At 44.0% G+C, this 16356-nt stretch overlaps 1 protein-coding gene across 1 annotated transcript in view; it reads left to right on the top strand.

Moving 5' to 3' along the window:
* Positions 1-2683, top strand: part of GATA6 (GATA binding protein 6) — a gene marked incomplete at its 5' end in the record, with an annotated part of 15068 nt that extends 12385 nt beyond the window's left edge. Inside the window, one exon of the mRNA XM_031552877.1 lies at positions 1135-2683. Within this exon, the coding sequence (XP_031408737.1) occupies positions 1135-1302 (168 nt within the window). The remainder of the gene's footprint in view (positions 1-1134) is intronic.
* Between the last annotated feature and the right edge of the window lie 13673 nt (positions 2684-16356).

The following is a 16356-nucleotide window of genomic DNA, read 5'->3' on the forward strand; positions in this document are numbered from 1 at the left end:
TTTTCTTTCCTCTTTTTAAGGAATCCTGTCCGAATACTATCCATTAACAAGTAAATTAAGTTTTCAAAGTTGACATATCCAGGACTTAATTTTGCATGAAGTCAGCTCTTAAACATTTCCTTTATCAGGTGAAAATGTTGCCCCTTCTCTGTCTGGCACCGCAAATTTTTCCTCTCTGGTCGATCTGCTCAGCCTTATGGAAAAAATGATTGTTTCTTTGTCTTTGCAACTCCCTGTTTCTCCATTAGAATAAATGAACTGTTTACAGTGCTGGTCAGAGCTTCAGCTTTGTGCCTATCAAGGGTTCCTTGCGCTTTGTTTTGGGTGTGTAGGTGGTAGTAGACAGCATGGAGCAAACATGCTACTGGGTCAGAGGCATAGTTGCTCTCCTTGAGATAAAAAGGGCATCTCCTATAGTGGTTAGTCTTGTGGGGATTAAGGGATCGTGGTGAGCATTTTGAAGAGAGAGGAGTGGTTTTAGATGTCTTTAGAGTCTGTGGGAGACAAAGAAATCTGACCTCCAGGAGGTGCTCAGCACCCATTGCTGGATGCACTGGGCTTCTCCCATGGAGGGAGCAAAAATAGAGGTGCTACCATAGCTGGGTCACACGTTTGGTGCTGGCTTCTCTCTGTTCCTTCATTAGGGAGTGGTGGGACACATGTGCTACATCCTTCATCATGCACACCTCCTCCCTTACTGTCTAATTTCCAGATATTTTCTTGCATGTCATGCACTTTCTTTTCCACCTTCTGTGAAGACAACCACTGTACTGTTCTCCAAATGCAGCTTTCAACCTAGTTAGGCCTTGCCAGCATAGGAAAATGAAGAGGCTGTTCCCAAAATATTGATTCAAATACAGTGTTTGGGGGCAGGTGGTGAGAGGTTGCCTACAGGGGCTGTGGCTGTGGAGTCTCCTTGAGATCTTCAGCAGCTGCCTGGACATGGGCCTGGGCGGCCTGCTCAGGGTGGTCCTGCTTGAGCAGGGGTGAGGGCAGATGCCAGCCTCAGTTATTCTGTGGTCTTGTGTGGTTTCAAGAGCTGAGCACAAACTCTGGATTTTCACAAATGCTTAGGAAAGCAGTTCAAAGTTTACCTCTCAGTGAAATCTCCCTTTCCTTTCCATCCTTCTCCAGGCGAGCTCGTCAGTGATGTCTGGCCCGGGAGAGAGCACCAGTCCCGAAAGCAGCAACCTTAAGTATTCAGGTCAAGATGGGCTGTACACAGGAGTCAGCCTGACCTCCACGGCCGAGGTGACGGCGTCCGTCAGACAGGATCACTGGTGTGCCCTGGCTCTGGCGTGACCCGCTGCCAGCCAAGCTGGATCCCGGCACAGTGCAGCAGCCCCCAGACGTCCGTGTGGGGTTTCTTCTACGGAGCGGTGGCAGCGAGAGTGCTGGCTAGGGACGCTCCTCTGAAATTGTTTCCGTGCCTTGGTGGCAGAGGTGGCTTTCAGTTCCCCTAAGAGGCTCTGCCGAAGCATCCTCATCCTCATCTATGCAAGAAAACTGTAGGGAAAGCAAGTGCCCACTGGGGAATAGCTAATGCAGCCATACACACTCAAAAAAAAAAAAAAGTAAAAATATAAAAAGGAAAATGGAGAAAAAAAAAAAGAGGAGAAACCTAGACCTATTGATTGATTCCAGAAACACATCTTCACTCACCCAGCAGTGCTGCCTTTCTGATTGTATATTTGTTTTCACTCTCTCATCACTTTCTTTTTCCAAGAATTTGATGGACGCCATCAGTGCTGAGGAGGCTTGAATTAGTAGAGATAACTAGATACTTTCTGAAGTGCTGGTAGCGTGTACTGCTGGAGTCAGCGTGGGCGCCCAGAGCTGGACATTTGACCTCTTCACCCGTCCTATACCCGCCTTGCTCTGCTCCCTTGTACCAGAGCCCAGCGATGCCCAGGGGAGAAAATCACAGCCTTTGGTACAAACCTCATGGGGTCGAGCTGGTGAAGGACGTTTTGTTGTTGTTTAAGATATTTACTCACCTTGCAAGACTGCGCTATAACTTTTGAAGTACACTGTGACTGAGGTTTATGAAAGTTCATATTTTGTGGCTGAACTGTATAGAGTCAGTCGAAATTTGTAAACAGGGTAGCAATCAGATATTTTTTCTTCCATATATACAATAATTTTTTTAAAAGAAGTGCAATTTGCGTTGCAGCAATCAGTGTTAAATCATTTGCATAAGATTTAACAACGGTTTTTATACGAATGAATGAATGTAAACATTTTAACTTAATGGTACGTAAATAATTTAAAAGAAAAACTTAACTAGGCATCCTTAGGCTTTTTAATGCAACAAAACCCATCCACTTTCTGTATTTCCAGTTGCTAAAGCAGGAGTTTCAAAGAACAAGCCTTCTCTCAGGAAAATTGCCCTAGCTGTTTGCTCCTAAGTTTTGTACAAAAAAGCAAATGCATCCCCAGGTTGGTTATTTTTTTGCCATTTGAAGAAGTCTGTACTGGAAATTGCAATGAAACTTTACTACCTAACCGATACATATGTAAATACTCCATAAGATATTTAGGCATCTTTGAAGTTTAGGATGTGATCTGTATAGTGTGACTGACACATCGTTAGGTTGGTTTCCATTGTTTTTTAAATGGGATGGCATTTGGAAAGTTGTTTCATCAGAGCTCTACAAATAAAAGGGTATCATTTTTTTCTGTACACCGTGACTTCTTTGTTTCAGCCACGGCAGTTAATCTGTATTAAAAGCTATGGATGCAGGCAGCGTGTCAGATGACTTCGATGATGTTCTTAAGTCAAAATGTCTGCTCTGCCTAACTAAGTCTGTGCCATGAGTGGCATTTTTAGAGCTCCCCTCTGTATGCCTCCTAGAGGTATGTACAACTGGGGTCCTACACCTCCCAACATGAGCATCTCGTGTGCACACGTATTTCTGCTTAAATGCCTTGGGAGGACCATAACGGTTTTGCTTGGCCTTTACTCAGTAGCTAATGTGTGGAAGGCAGGTCTCTTGTGTATGTAAAAATCAGCAGATGGGGTGGCAGAGCTCTTGCCTGTCTGCTGGCATCATTGGTGGTGAAGTCTGAAGGGCAACCACAGCTGAAGGCATTGAAAAAGGGAAGATGTCGGTTTATATCTGGTGAGGGGAATAGAAAGCCTCTGGCTGGCTTTGAGGACCAGTCCTCTGCATTTCTTCGCTGTTGGGAGCAAGACTTCACACTTCGTGTGTTTTCCAGCTACGCTGGCTGTGCTGCTGGACAGGGATGATGACTGCCTTTACCCCGTAGGTGGCTGCAGTGCATCTCTTCACCTTCCTCAGAATGAGATCCATTTGGGGTGAAGTGGGACAGCTCTTCTGCTTACAGTGAAGCTATGCTGCTGTGCACCAGCTGAGACCCTGCCTGCTTGCTTTTCAGCCTGTAAAACCCAGAAGGCTGAGGCTGCCTCTGTAATCCCAGGGCTGATGTGAGGACCAAGGGACGGACACAGTGGCACAGGCCTCAGAGAGCAGCTTCTAGCAAACAGCCTCTCCTGGCATTTGGTCTGTGTCAGACCTGCTCAGCAGACCCAATGAGACTGTCATGGTGCTGGACTACTTCAGTTCATTGTGCCCTGTGGCTTAATGTGGTGGTGCAGTCCAGCCCTGCTGACCTGGGGACCACAGGGGCTGGGATCTCCTAACTTAATAGATGTTTAGCCCCATCCAACTGGAAAGTGGGCCATGCAAGAGAACACTGGGTTTAAAAAGCAGAAGGTGTACAAAAGAGGATTAATCTCTTTCCTTTTGAAGCATTTGTTGGCTGAAATGCCCTTTTCTGTGGTGTTCCAGTGCTGACACTGAAATGGATGAAAAGCTGTCACTAATGGGTGTTGAGCAGCTTTCAGACTTAGCTGGAGTCTTGCGTCTCTCTCTTTTTTTTTTTCTTTTTTTTGACAGGGATGAAGTTTGGTGTGCCACTTCTGAATAGCGTAGTACAATCCTCACTGCTGGGCAGGAGGAGAGGGCCGTGTAGGTCAGAGCTGTGTTCCTTGGGGTTATCCTAAAACAGGGAACTGCTGACACTCTTGCCAGCAGCCTATGGATGTCACGTTGCTTTGAAACCCCGTGGCATCGTTTAAGAGGGCTCCCAGGAAGCTCTTTTGCCTTCTCAGTACTACCTTTACCCAAGGTGTGACTTAGGATGGTTCTCACAGATAGTAAGTCTTGCAAGGCACAAAAAAATGTGAAGAGTTCTCTTGGATCTGAGTCTGAAAATGTTCTTTTAGTTGATATAAGGAGTGGGGGGGAAGAAAGGGAAAAACAAAAACAAACAAAAAAAATCCAAAAGAGCCTTTCATAGGGAAGGTGTTTCCTGTTATCAGCAAGAGTATCAAGAATTAAATACTTTGCCTCCTTGGATGAGAGGCAGGTTTTTGTCCCTCTGCAATAGATAGGAGGGATGCAGTACCGCGTTGCCTTATTCTGTAGATGCTGAGGAGCTCAAAGCCAGGTTCTGTTATGATTTTACATAGAAAAAATCGAAGAATTCTATCAGAGCTCTACAAGAGTACCTTCCTACTCCAAAAGCCAATCTCCAAATGTACATACTGTTGAAGCTTCTTGACAACATAAAGGTTTGTCTTTTAAAAAAATTATTATTAATATATATATATTTTTTATTTTGCTTTTCAGTCCTGACAAGCTGGCCCAGTTCTGGGTTTGTGAGTTGGATTTTGCTCTGGCTCATACATCATCAGTAACACTGATACTGATAGACGGCCTGGCCAGATGCTTTCCTTACGTATCCCTGTTTTTCTTCAGTGACAGCCCCTGGGATGGGCTGGGAAAGAACAAAGAGAGTTCGGCTGCAAATCTCAATTACTAGTGAGGCTGAACAAGCCAAACTGACCACAGAACAGCTCTCTAGTGCCAGGAAGAAGCTTCAGAGTTGACATTCAGAACAAAACAAAATAAAAAACAGCATACACTTATATGCTATCATAGCATCTTTTCTTTAGAAACAACCAAAATTAAATGGCTAATGACTTTAGGCATCTTCTTCAGGCTCCCATGCCAAATAACACTGAGGCATTGAGAGCATCTGCCATTGTGAGATGTGTGCTGTGGAAGTATACGAGTGTGCAACAACTGCTGAGCTTGGTTTGGTGAACTGGATGAAGGCACAGACAAGCAAGCCTTGTGGCAACTTGGAGGTTTTTTGTTACTTGTGAGCAATCAGAGGACAAGGACCTTCAACTGGTGTGAAGTGAGGAGCCAAAGCAGCTGATTTGATTTGGTTTTCTTGCTGCAAAGGTAGATAGAGCCACGTGTCAGTCCTGCAATATTTGCTATGTAGAACTTGGGTCATTCACTGTTCTGCATAGAAATAATATCAGTTCTAATTCTTTCCACGAGAACATGAGTTTTATGAGTTACACTCTGCCGCTGTTACCAAGAGCCTTAGCTGAACACAGGATATAGAAACCCAAAATGGACTCCAGCTCCTCCTGAGTGCTTGCGGCTCCAGATCTTCCTTTCCCAGCTGTCCTGAACTTAATTCCTCACAGATCCTTCACTTCCTAAATTTGTATACATTGGAGATTCCAGGGTTGTGTCAAACCTACTGAAATCAATATTAAAATATAGGGCAAGATTTGTTGCAGTGGGACATGGGAGAAAGAAACTGAAGGCTTGAGGGGCAAACATGCTCCACATGTTGCAAAAGGCTTTGAGGTCTTCATTACATATATGTAACATGTTTTTAAATCACTTCTTACCTTCTTCCCTTAAAAACATGTGATGAAATTTGCTACAAGAGATAGGAGAGGGGTGGAGAATTCAAGTGCCCCAGTGGGTGTGCAGCCAAACAGGAGCTGTCAGAACAATGCACTATGCAAAAGTGCTAATACACTCCCTGAAATAAACTGGGAAATACTGAGTAGAGGTAAGGAGGTAATTTGCGATGCTGCATTTGGAGCTGGCATCCATATTTGAAAAGGATGTTGAAATTTGGAGAGTGTAGGGGAAAAGAGCCACAGAAATTATTTAAGGACTGGAGAAATTGTCTGGCCTTGACAAATTTCATGACCACAATCTGCTGAAAGTATCCAAAAGACTAAAAGGTGACTGGTTTAGTGAGTCTCTTCATGAGAAGAAAAATCTTAGTACTGAGAGGGCTTTGATCTTGCAGAAGAAAACAGCGGTCTTCCTCTAGTGGTCAGAAGTGAAGCCAGATAAGCTCAGGTGAGAAATTAGCCTCAATTGAAACAATTAATGTTATTAGTAATGATATGATGGCAAGAGAAGAAAACGAGTGCTCAGTCTCCTGACATCTTTGCAACAAAATTGTCTAAAAGGCTGAATTTAGCTGAGCAAAAGTGACTGAGCTCAGGACTAGTAGGTTACATTTGCTGTTCTGTGATTTATAGGCCAGATTAATTCCCATTTGGCCTGAAGCTGTATTATGTTTTGGGATGAGACCCAATGCTGAGAGTTTGAATTTTTGTCATTATGAAAAACCCCATGGCACTTTTCCTGTGAGTCGTGGTAAACGCTGCGGTGTCTTGACCCACTTTCAGCATAAGTCATTACTTTTTGCCTACCGAAAACATCCTCTTTCCTCTCTAAAACTGCCCTGCATCTTTATTGTTTCCTATTAAATACAACCTAAGTTTCACAGATGAAAAGGCTATGTTTCAAATTATTGCAAATAGGACCTGAAAATACTCTAAGGCCTAACACACAAGCAGAGCCACATTTCCAGAGCAGTGGCATGGAGAAGTGCCAGTGAGGTCTGGGCAGGCACATCTCCCAGCACTGCCTGCACCAGGGCAGGGTCTGCCTCAGGTTTGCATGGTTTGGACACTGTTCTTCACAGAATAAGTTGTGTCACAAGGTTAATTTTATTTTATTTTAAACCATAAGGAACTTTTCACCAAGCCTGGAACAGTCTTCTGAAGACAGCAATAGTCATGGAATCATAGAATCATAGAATCATTTGAGTTGGAAAGGGCCCGAAAAGGTCATCTGGTCCAACCCCCCTGCAATGAACAGGGACACTTACAGCTCAATAAGATTGCTCAGAGCCCAGTCCAGCCTGATCTTGAGTGTCTCCAGGGATGGGGCACCCACCATCTCTCTGGGCAACATATTCCAGTGCCTCACCACCCTCACTGTAAAATTTTTTTCCTTATATCTGGTCTAAATATCTCCTCTTTTAGTTGGAAATTATTTCCCCTTGTTCTATCCTTCCTTATAACACGGTGATGTGGTTTCCAGAAACTTTGACTTGTCTTTCTTGTATCAATTAAAGGTTAGAACCCTGAGCCTGAAAATTAATATTTCTATTTCATCTAATGGAAAACAACAACAAAAATTGCTTACAAGATGGACTGACAAAACATTTATTCTTCATTGCAACCACCAAGGGATTTCTTCAAGGTTTTATATTGCATACTGGCTGCACTGAGCATAGGTGTGGAGAAATTATGCTGTCTGTGCAATTTAGCAGCTCTCAGAAGATTAAAAAATGTGATTTCTCCCAGAGTATTGTTAGGATTATCTGTGCACTAGATAGGAGCCTAGTAGAGCTCCCACTTTATTGTCCGGTCCCAGGCTTTGCTCAGAGTAGTGATAAAATTCCTGGGACTAAATAGAAGCTTTGTATAAGCAGGAATTTCAGGAAAAACAGCTTGTCTTTCTAAGTCTCCACGATCAGTTTTCAACAAGAAACTTCACATATGGATCCCAGCAGACTCAGGCTCTGTACGCGGGGCACTGATCTTAACAGTTCTCTGTGCCTGAGTTCATTAGGAGGAAGTGGACAGGCACCAACAGCTGTGTGCTGTATCCGTTCTGCAGCACGAATCGGTCCCACTCCCTCTGCCATTTAGGCATGTCCAGTTTGCCTTGTACAAGTAGATGGGTGCTTGCCTCAGGACTGTGTGATAGGGTGAAATCTGTCACGCTGCAAAACCATTTCTTATCTAAAGCAAAGGATTAGCACTTTTGAAATGAGCCACATTGGGAAAAAAAAAAATCAGGGTGAAGCTGGGAGGAGCTCGTATTTCACACCTGTTATGTACCAAGGTGTGTATGATGTTTATGTATGCTCTGCTTTCCTGTCCCAGTCAACCTAAAAGGTGGTCAGCATGCTTCGCTCATGATTTAATGTACTTCAGCCATGAGGAAACCTATGTGAGTGAAATGTTAACTCTGAGGTTTCAGTCCTTGTGAAGTTTTGGCCTCGTTTCTTGGTCTAGAGGCTCCTCGTGACACCCCCCAGCCCAGGCATGTTCTTTCCCCTGCAGTCAGGAGCACAGGCCCCTGTGGGTCCATGGTAGAGGTTAACTCTGGTTTATAAGGACCTTTAAAAGGTAAGAACCTCAATTATAGTAGGCTAAAGCAGGCAAGCATATAGGAAGCAGCAAGCTGTCAGCTTCAGTGTTAGCTACACAGGTAAGGCGTACTTGCTTGATACTCTTGTAATCACTACTTATGGCAGCCACCTACATCAAACCTCGGCTGCTGGGAGGAGCCTTGTAAAACACAGAGGAATTCAGGCTAGGCCTCATCTAACTTTTCCAAGTGGTTTGAATGGGAAGTCCGTGTTTCAGGGACTCACCAGCTGCCAGGAGGTCTTGACCACCAGAAGCCCAGGCTATCAACCACACCCGGGGGGCATAGGGACCCTCCACTGCTAGGGCACTGGGCAGTGCACCCATCTCCTCCAACTTGACTGTGGTGTGGGAGAGCCATACCTACCTGTCCTGGCCAGAACGTGCCTGTTTAGAGGAGAACCGATGCACTAAACATGAGCATGCTCTACCTACATGGCATAGGTGGGAAGGAGGCAAGGCAGTCATGGTTGGATGGAGCTCTACTAATAAATGCATTGCAACAGAAGGCAATGGGAATATATAATTACTCCCAGGCAGATATTTTTTATAGCAGCAGAAAATACAGGTCCCGATTTTGCCCTTTGCACCAGAGATAGGGATAGAATAACAATGACCACTGTGGAGATAATCCTGATTTACACTAAATAAATTATTCTACTTGCAAGCCAATTGCAGGTATTGGCCTGAGGCACACAGTCCAAGTCCCCAGCTGAGAGGGGACCTGATCCAGGTTTATAAATATCTGAGGTGTGGCGGCCATAGCGGTGAGGCCAGTCTCTTTTCAGTGGTATGTGGAGACAGGACGAGGGGAAACGGACATAAGCTGCAGCATAGGAAGTTTCGCACGAATGTGCGTAAGAACTTCTTCACGGTGAGGGTGACGGAGCACTGGAACAGGCTGCCCAGGGAGGTTGTGGAGTCTCCTTCTCTGGAGATATTCAAGTCTCGCCTGGATGCCTACCTGTGCGACCTGGTGTAGGGAACCTGCTTTGGCAGGGGGGTTGGTCTTGATGATCTCTAGAGGTCCCTTCCAACCCCTACAATTCTGTGATTCTGTGATTCTGTGAAAAAGTGGGGCTTGACAAACACCTCTGTGCCTTTCTGCTGCTTCAAGCAGAAGACATGGGCAGAGAGGAGAGGGAGAGAAGGAGGCTTCCTTGGCCATCTGAAGAACAGGGATCATTTACCAACCACAGATATGGTTAGATTAATTTCAATGTTCTGTGTGTATGACTGGGCTCCTGAGAATTCATTGTGTAAACCAGACAAGACAGCATCCTTCTATTAATAAGTAGAGAGCAGATAATTAAAAAATTCATGCAAGAGTTTCACTGTTTCAGAAAATCATCAGTGGACCTGAGGCATGTAGTATGCCTTTAATTAGTATTATTCTTTAAAGTAAGTAATACAGTGAAAAATCTCCTTGAGTTCTCTGATAGCGTATTCATTAGCTAATCAACAGTACTACTATTTCCTTTGAAGTATGCCCTACTGTGCTGTACTAAAGTGCACACACTGATTTACTGGTAAGGGTAATTAAAGGGCATGTCATAAATGCCACTGACGTCATGGAATATTGTTCTTTAACCGTCTTTCCAGTTAACTCTTCCACGTGGAAAAATAGATGTTTTGCGGCTGACCCTCATCTGGTGTTGGGCATTCTCCATCTCACAATGTCACAGCACTTTTGGGAACCCAGGGCAGTGGAGGATTGCATTCATGGCTTCCCATGGCCGTGAAGTGGATGAGTTTGAAATTCTTCCAGCCTTTGCAAAAAGCATGGCAGCGCCACAGAAACTTTTTCTAAGAAAGTTCTTACAAAGGAATTTCAAAGAGAGCCTTCACCTGTGTAATGTACCCAACCAAGCAGTGAAGCTCTGGTAGTCCTGGTGGCGAGGTGAGCACTTCAGAAAACAACTGTTTCCCACCATCATTCTCTTGACTTATACCTTCCCTGAAGGCAGAAACAAGGCTGGACAACACAGATGGTGTACACCTTTCAGGTTTTTAATGGGATTCTACTCTATCTGTAAGGGAAAGGCCAGGTAGGTTGGAAGAACTGTACCTAAACTACGCATTTAAAGCTTTGTTTTCAGTGATGAACTTTGAAAACTGGGGGTGCATTCCATCCATCAGGCTTATAAATGCCATACTGGCACAAGGGTGCATGAGTGAACAGGGGAACTTTAGCACAGGCTTTTCCATCTTCTTGTTTGCTTTATTGCCTCTCTTCTCCTCCCTCTACCTTTTTCCTCTTTCCCCTTCTCTGTTTTGTCTAGTGGATTTTTTTTTTTTTTCATCTGAGCTATAGGGCTGTCTTCTTTAAATTCACAGCACTGAACAAAATGCTTCCTGATTATTATTTTTTTTTCAATTTCATTTACTGTGTTACACAACATAAGCAAGTGGTAGCCTTTCCTTACTGTATTTCAGGTAGTGGTATAATTCCAGGTAATAATAATAAATAGGTCATAAAAAATTGAATGAATGATCATCCTTCACTCACACAAATGAAAGAAGAAAAAAAGATCAATAATGTGAAACACTTGATTTCAGAATATGTTAAACATATGTTTCACCGTATATTTTAAAGATGTATGGTCCTATTTATCTCAAATATGCCTGTTTTCAATGTAGACAACTGTCCTCATTTAAAGCAGTGGCCAAAATTCAATTTTTTCAATTCAATTTTGATCATGGATCTTATTCATGTTATTTGTGTTAGATCCACTAAGTCAGTATTTGCCCTCTGCTGAAATGACGACTCTCAGGCACAGTGGTACAAACCCACGTGTACAACTAGAGTACTCTCAGGCTTTCCCATTAATATCCAAGCAGGAAAATGCTCCATCCTCCCACCACCAATGAGAAATACAATGGGGATTGTTATCCATTTTATGGATCACGAGAGACAGGACTCAATAATTTGTCAGAAATCCACAAGTGCTATTTTACCTTCCAGGCCCCATGTGATGTCCCAGCTGGTGGGCAAGGGCCTTGGCAGTGATGTGTGACAGCTCATATTGGTGACTCTTGGCATGGTTTTGGCCAGGTCCACCTAGCTGCCCCCTAGAAAGAGTCAGGGGACCAGCATAGACCAAGGACTGGGCCCAGATTGGATTGCTGCCTCTACATTTAGGGTAACAGACTGGCTGGAGCACCTCTCCTTCGACTGTTCCCTGATCCATTTTATTTCCCAGCAGAGATAGAGCCACTTGATGTGTATTTGAAATGTGTGCCTGTTTGCTTGCATGGAAGTGGCATACTTCAAGACTAGCTGGTGAAGAAAGACGATAAGACACAATATGAAATGTGGATGAGTCTTTTGTGACCCTGAGCAAAGCCCTGCCTTAAGTCTGGGGATATTTTTTTTTTATGAAGGCACGTGATCCTCTGCCTATGCAGTGTCAGCACAAAGCAGAGATAGGCCCCAACACGTGACTCTTTAGTGACTGGTTTGAATGGAATTGTGTGATTTTTTTGAACAGATTTATTGTGCAAGCAAAAATGTATTTGCTAAAGATTACAGCAACCTGTTTGCTCTGAATGCTGAGCCTGGGGAATAAAGACTGCCCTGTGTGACTGTTCATTACACGGTGAAACAAGGTTTGTGGTGTCAAATACCTGTTCTAGCTTTGTTGTCCTCGTATCACACAATCTGCAGCAGGGACTAGCCAGTGGATACAGAGCAGGGCTGGGCTGCAGAGGCTTCAGCTCCCGTGTCCCTCATAGAAGTGGACTATAGGTCTATATACCGCTCATGTGGATGTGAGATCTGTGCCAGGTGCGAACACACAACCTATGTGCTTACAGCTCCCTGACATTTCCAAAATACTTTTCTGGGCTTAGACAGTCACTGAGTTGCTCCGTGACCCACCTGAGCCTCTCTAGGCTGTCCTCAAGCACCTTTCTGTCACCTTCTTCTCAGGGAAGGATGGACCCAGGAGTGCTCACGTCTGGCTCCTGATCACAGGCAAGAGAGGAAGCAGGACTCAACCTTCGACCTCTGATTATTCATTTCTGCTTCAAATAGACAATATTTTAAGTCAGATGTATTCTGTGTTGCACAGTTTCATAGCTGGAAGATTCTTGCAGCATTCTGCCCTACTGAGGCCACACCTGGAGTACTGCGTCCAATTCTGGGCTCCTCAGTTCAAGAAAGACAGTCTTTAGACAGTCTCATAAAGGGCTACAAAGATGTTGAGGGGCCTGGAGCATCTCCCTTATGAGAAAGGCTGACGGATCTGGGGCTGTTCATCCTGGAGAAGTGAAGACTGAGGTGGGATCTTAACAAGGCTTGTAAATATCTAATGGGTGGGAGACAGGGGATTGGCTTTCCACCTTTTCAGGGCCAGGCTTTTTTCAGTGGTGCCCAGCCACAGAACAATTGGCAATGGACACAAACTGCAACACAGGAAGTTCTGTATGAATATGAGGAAGAACTTCTTGACTTCAAGGGTAACAAATTGCTGGAACAGGCTGCCTGGAGAGGCTGTGGAGTCTCCTTCTCTGGAGATATTCAAGACCTGCCTGAATGCTTTCCTGTGCAATTGGCTGTAGAGAACCTGCTTTAGTGAGGGGTTGGGCTGAATGATCTCCAGTGGTCCCTTCCAACCTCTACAATTCTGTGATTCTGCTATGGTGAGCATTTTCCCTAAAATGCAGCAGCTGAGGAGTATGGTTCCATTCCCTGCAGAGCTGTTTGCAAGGCTGGTTTATGAGCATTTCCAACAAGAATAACTTGTAGGCTATGTAGCTTAGTGGGCAACAGACCATCTTGGTCTGATACCAAATGTGTTCTGAGAGCATGAACCACACACAAAGGTGGACAGAGATGTCTCAGGCTATTTGACAAAGGCAAATTAAGGCACAGTGCCATGGAATTTCAAAATCCACCCTATTTCTTTTGCCTGGCTTTTGTTTTTAAAAACATTCAGGTGGCTGATCTGCAATGCATAGACCTCAGTTTGCTTTGGAGCTATGGTTCAGATGTACTCTAGATGAAAATTTGAAAAAAAAAGATCTTATAAGCATGTTCAAGGTCAGTTGATAAAAATAATTCTTTTGCCTATGTGTTGAATGCAGTTAGAGGTCCCATCACTCAATTTCCTTGGCAGAAACACTCCTGAGGCTTTCTTGTGCTGATACTCCACTGCACTGTTTGGAAAGAGAAACTCAGCCAACTACAAAGTTATCTTGGAGTTGTCCTTGTACAGGGGAGAATGGGGCTTGATTTAGTCTGGCAGGCTGCTAACATCTGCTGCCATGGCATTTTTTGCCAGCTTTCATGGCGCCAGCAAATGGAAGAATGCTGCAGCCTTTGTATCTCTGGAGTTGGTTTAGCATAAGCTTGTCTGTAGGAGGAGGAGTTTCCTGAAATGAACAACCAGAGCAACTGACCTTGCACTGATCTTGCTGACAGTTCCTGCTTGAAATAAGGTTGCCCTGGTTTGGTGCAACATCACTCACCTCCAGCAAAGGAGTTTCCAAATGTTAGGAAACACAAAAGAGCTGTATAAGGAGTGACACATTCTGAAGGATCCCTCTGTACCAAGCATGGGATCTGAGTGCACAGACTTTGAAGGAACTCAGTTCCGACTGGAGGTTGTGGTGGGTTTGTAAAAGATGTCTTCCATCTCTGCATATCTTTAGACAGCAAATTTCAAATCTAGTTCTGGATCCCAGATGAAAGCAAACGAAGTGGAAAAATCCTAGAACAGAAACAATGTCCAAAGGATTTGTTTCTGCAAGGCTAGCAGCATCTTCATAGCTGTTACTTAAAAACCTGGAAATTGAAAAACCTTGTTGAAAACTGTTGTAAGAGACTCAACAAAAATTCAGGTTCAAGGCAGGAGACTGAATGTTTTGCCTCTTTGCCCTCCTCATGCTTCATACCTTGGAAACCTACCTACAGCTCTGCCTGTTAATGAACATCTGCTTTTGATTGTCACAAACCCATATATTTCAGTAAAATAAATACACCTGATGTCCACTTGGGAACCAATCTATTGTTTCTGCTGTGCCAGGTTCAGGCATTGCTTTTAAATTGGAAATATACACTTTTTTCTCACTTGCCTACTGATTACCTGTAAGTGCTAAATGACCCCAGTGGGAATTGTGTTTCTGTTTGGTCTAGCTGTAGAACATGGGCTGAAACGTTGCCTTTACTTTGGTGTCTGATGTGTTCTGTGTTGAAGGACTGTCTTGCATATGCAGACTACTGGTATAAGTATGTAAATACATCTTTCCCATCTTCTGGTAATTCTGTGTTAGTCCAAATGGACACTGAACTAAATGCGGGTGAAAATACTAAGGTTAAAAACATAACCTCACTGAGTCCTGCTCATCTTATTCAGGAGCGTCACTCTCCTGTCTGTATGGGAGCCTTGGTACCACTGTGGCTGTCCACATCTGTGACAGAAGCCTTGCACAACAATCAGATTTAAAAAAAAAAGAAAGAGTGTGATCAGAGTCACGATGAAAGCTGTTCAAGGCAGGAGCTCCTGGTTTCCCAGAGCAGATAGACCTTCACATGTCATGGCATGGTGTTTGCTGTTTGATAACCTATTGATCTTGTCATACAGGATAAAAATCACACTTCCTACATATAGGAGAAATCAACACCTGTTGATTTCATGATAACCATCAGACTACATGAGCATAACCATTTCTTGCCTTATAACACTGCTAAGAGCAGCTGAGATTTCTCACCTTCACCTCTTCAGTCTCAGTTCCAGCTAGTTTTAGTCTCTGTAACTACTTGTTGTGAAATAATGGGGGTGGGAGGAATGTTCTGCCTGAGAGAGTAAAATGTATATGTAGTATCCCTTTTCTATTTTCTATTTTTTTATTTTTATTATGTCCTATCTACATGGTGAAAAGGTTTCAGCAGTCTACTTGTCTGGAGGGGAAACATCAGTGTGAATGTGCTGGTTCAGACCAAGGATCTTCTAGTCCAATATTCTGTGTCTTAAAACTGGCTACAAAAAGATGTTTCAGGGAGCGTGAGAACAGGGCAAGAATGTGTAACATTTTCCTTTAAGTCCCTCCCACTCTCTGACCATTTTCAGCTCATAACTGTTTGGACCTTCCTAAGCCTCTGCAGTTTGTTTATGTGTAGCAGCTTGCAATGGATTCCTCATCCAGGGCTCGTCCTTTCTCACCCTGATCCCATGTAAATTGTGTGCATCCACAGTGACCTTTGAAAAGGATTTGCACCTGCTGTGAGAAGAGCCACCTCTCTTGCCAAGAGAAGAGGTGGAATCCTCATCCCTCGAGACATTCAAGATCAGGCAGGTGGGGCTCTGAGCAACCTGATGAAGCTGGAGGTGTCCCTGTTCATTTCAGGGGAAATGGACTAGATGGTCTTTAAGGGTCCCTTCCAATTCAAATGATTTTATGAGTCTCCTTTGCCCTGCTGTGAACCCAGTTCCTAATAGTTTAATTTGATGGTCCTTAGGCCATCTTTTGGAAGATACTGAGCCAATCCCTATCTGCATTCTCCAAGCCACTTCTGAAAAACTACTCTCCTATTTTCACCAAAGACTCTAAGATTCTAACGTCTCTAAACCTGTGTCTTCCAACAGAATGCTGTTCACACTGTGCTGATATTCATTGCAGTGCAAAGCTGCTTACTGGTATTTGAGAAAAGCACCGTTGCTTTTTATGCAATTAATTATTTCATCCTCCAGAGGATACATGCAAAGGCCATCTTCAGCTTGGAGAGTCAATCAACAGATGACAGAGAGGAGCAGCTTTCTCCAGAAGGAAACCTATGCTGCAGCACTGGCATGGTTGTGCATAAGTTTCTCAGGGACACTCAGAAGTATCAGGCACAATGACACTGATCACATCTACATGTGGGCTTGCCTGGTGGCACTGGGATCACTGCTGAGGGTAACATTCAGCCAAAGGCATGCCATAGCTGAGGTGAAGAAAGTTCACACTGCTTGGACAGCTGCTTGGAAGGAGAGGATATCTCCAGGAAATTTTCA

This window comes from Meleagris gallopavo, chromosome 3, assembly GCF_000146605.3.
Source record: "Meleagris gallopavo isolate NT-WF06-2002-E0010 breed Aviagen turkey brand Nicholas breeding stock chromosome 3, Turkey_5.1, whole genome shotgun sequence".
Lineage (NCBI taxonomy): Eukaryota > Metazoa > Chordata > Aves > Galliformes > Phasianidae > Meleagris > Meleagris gallopavo.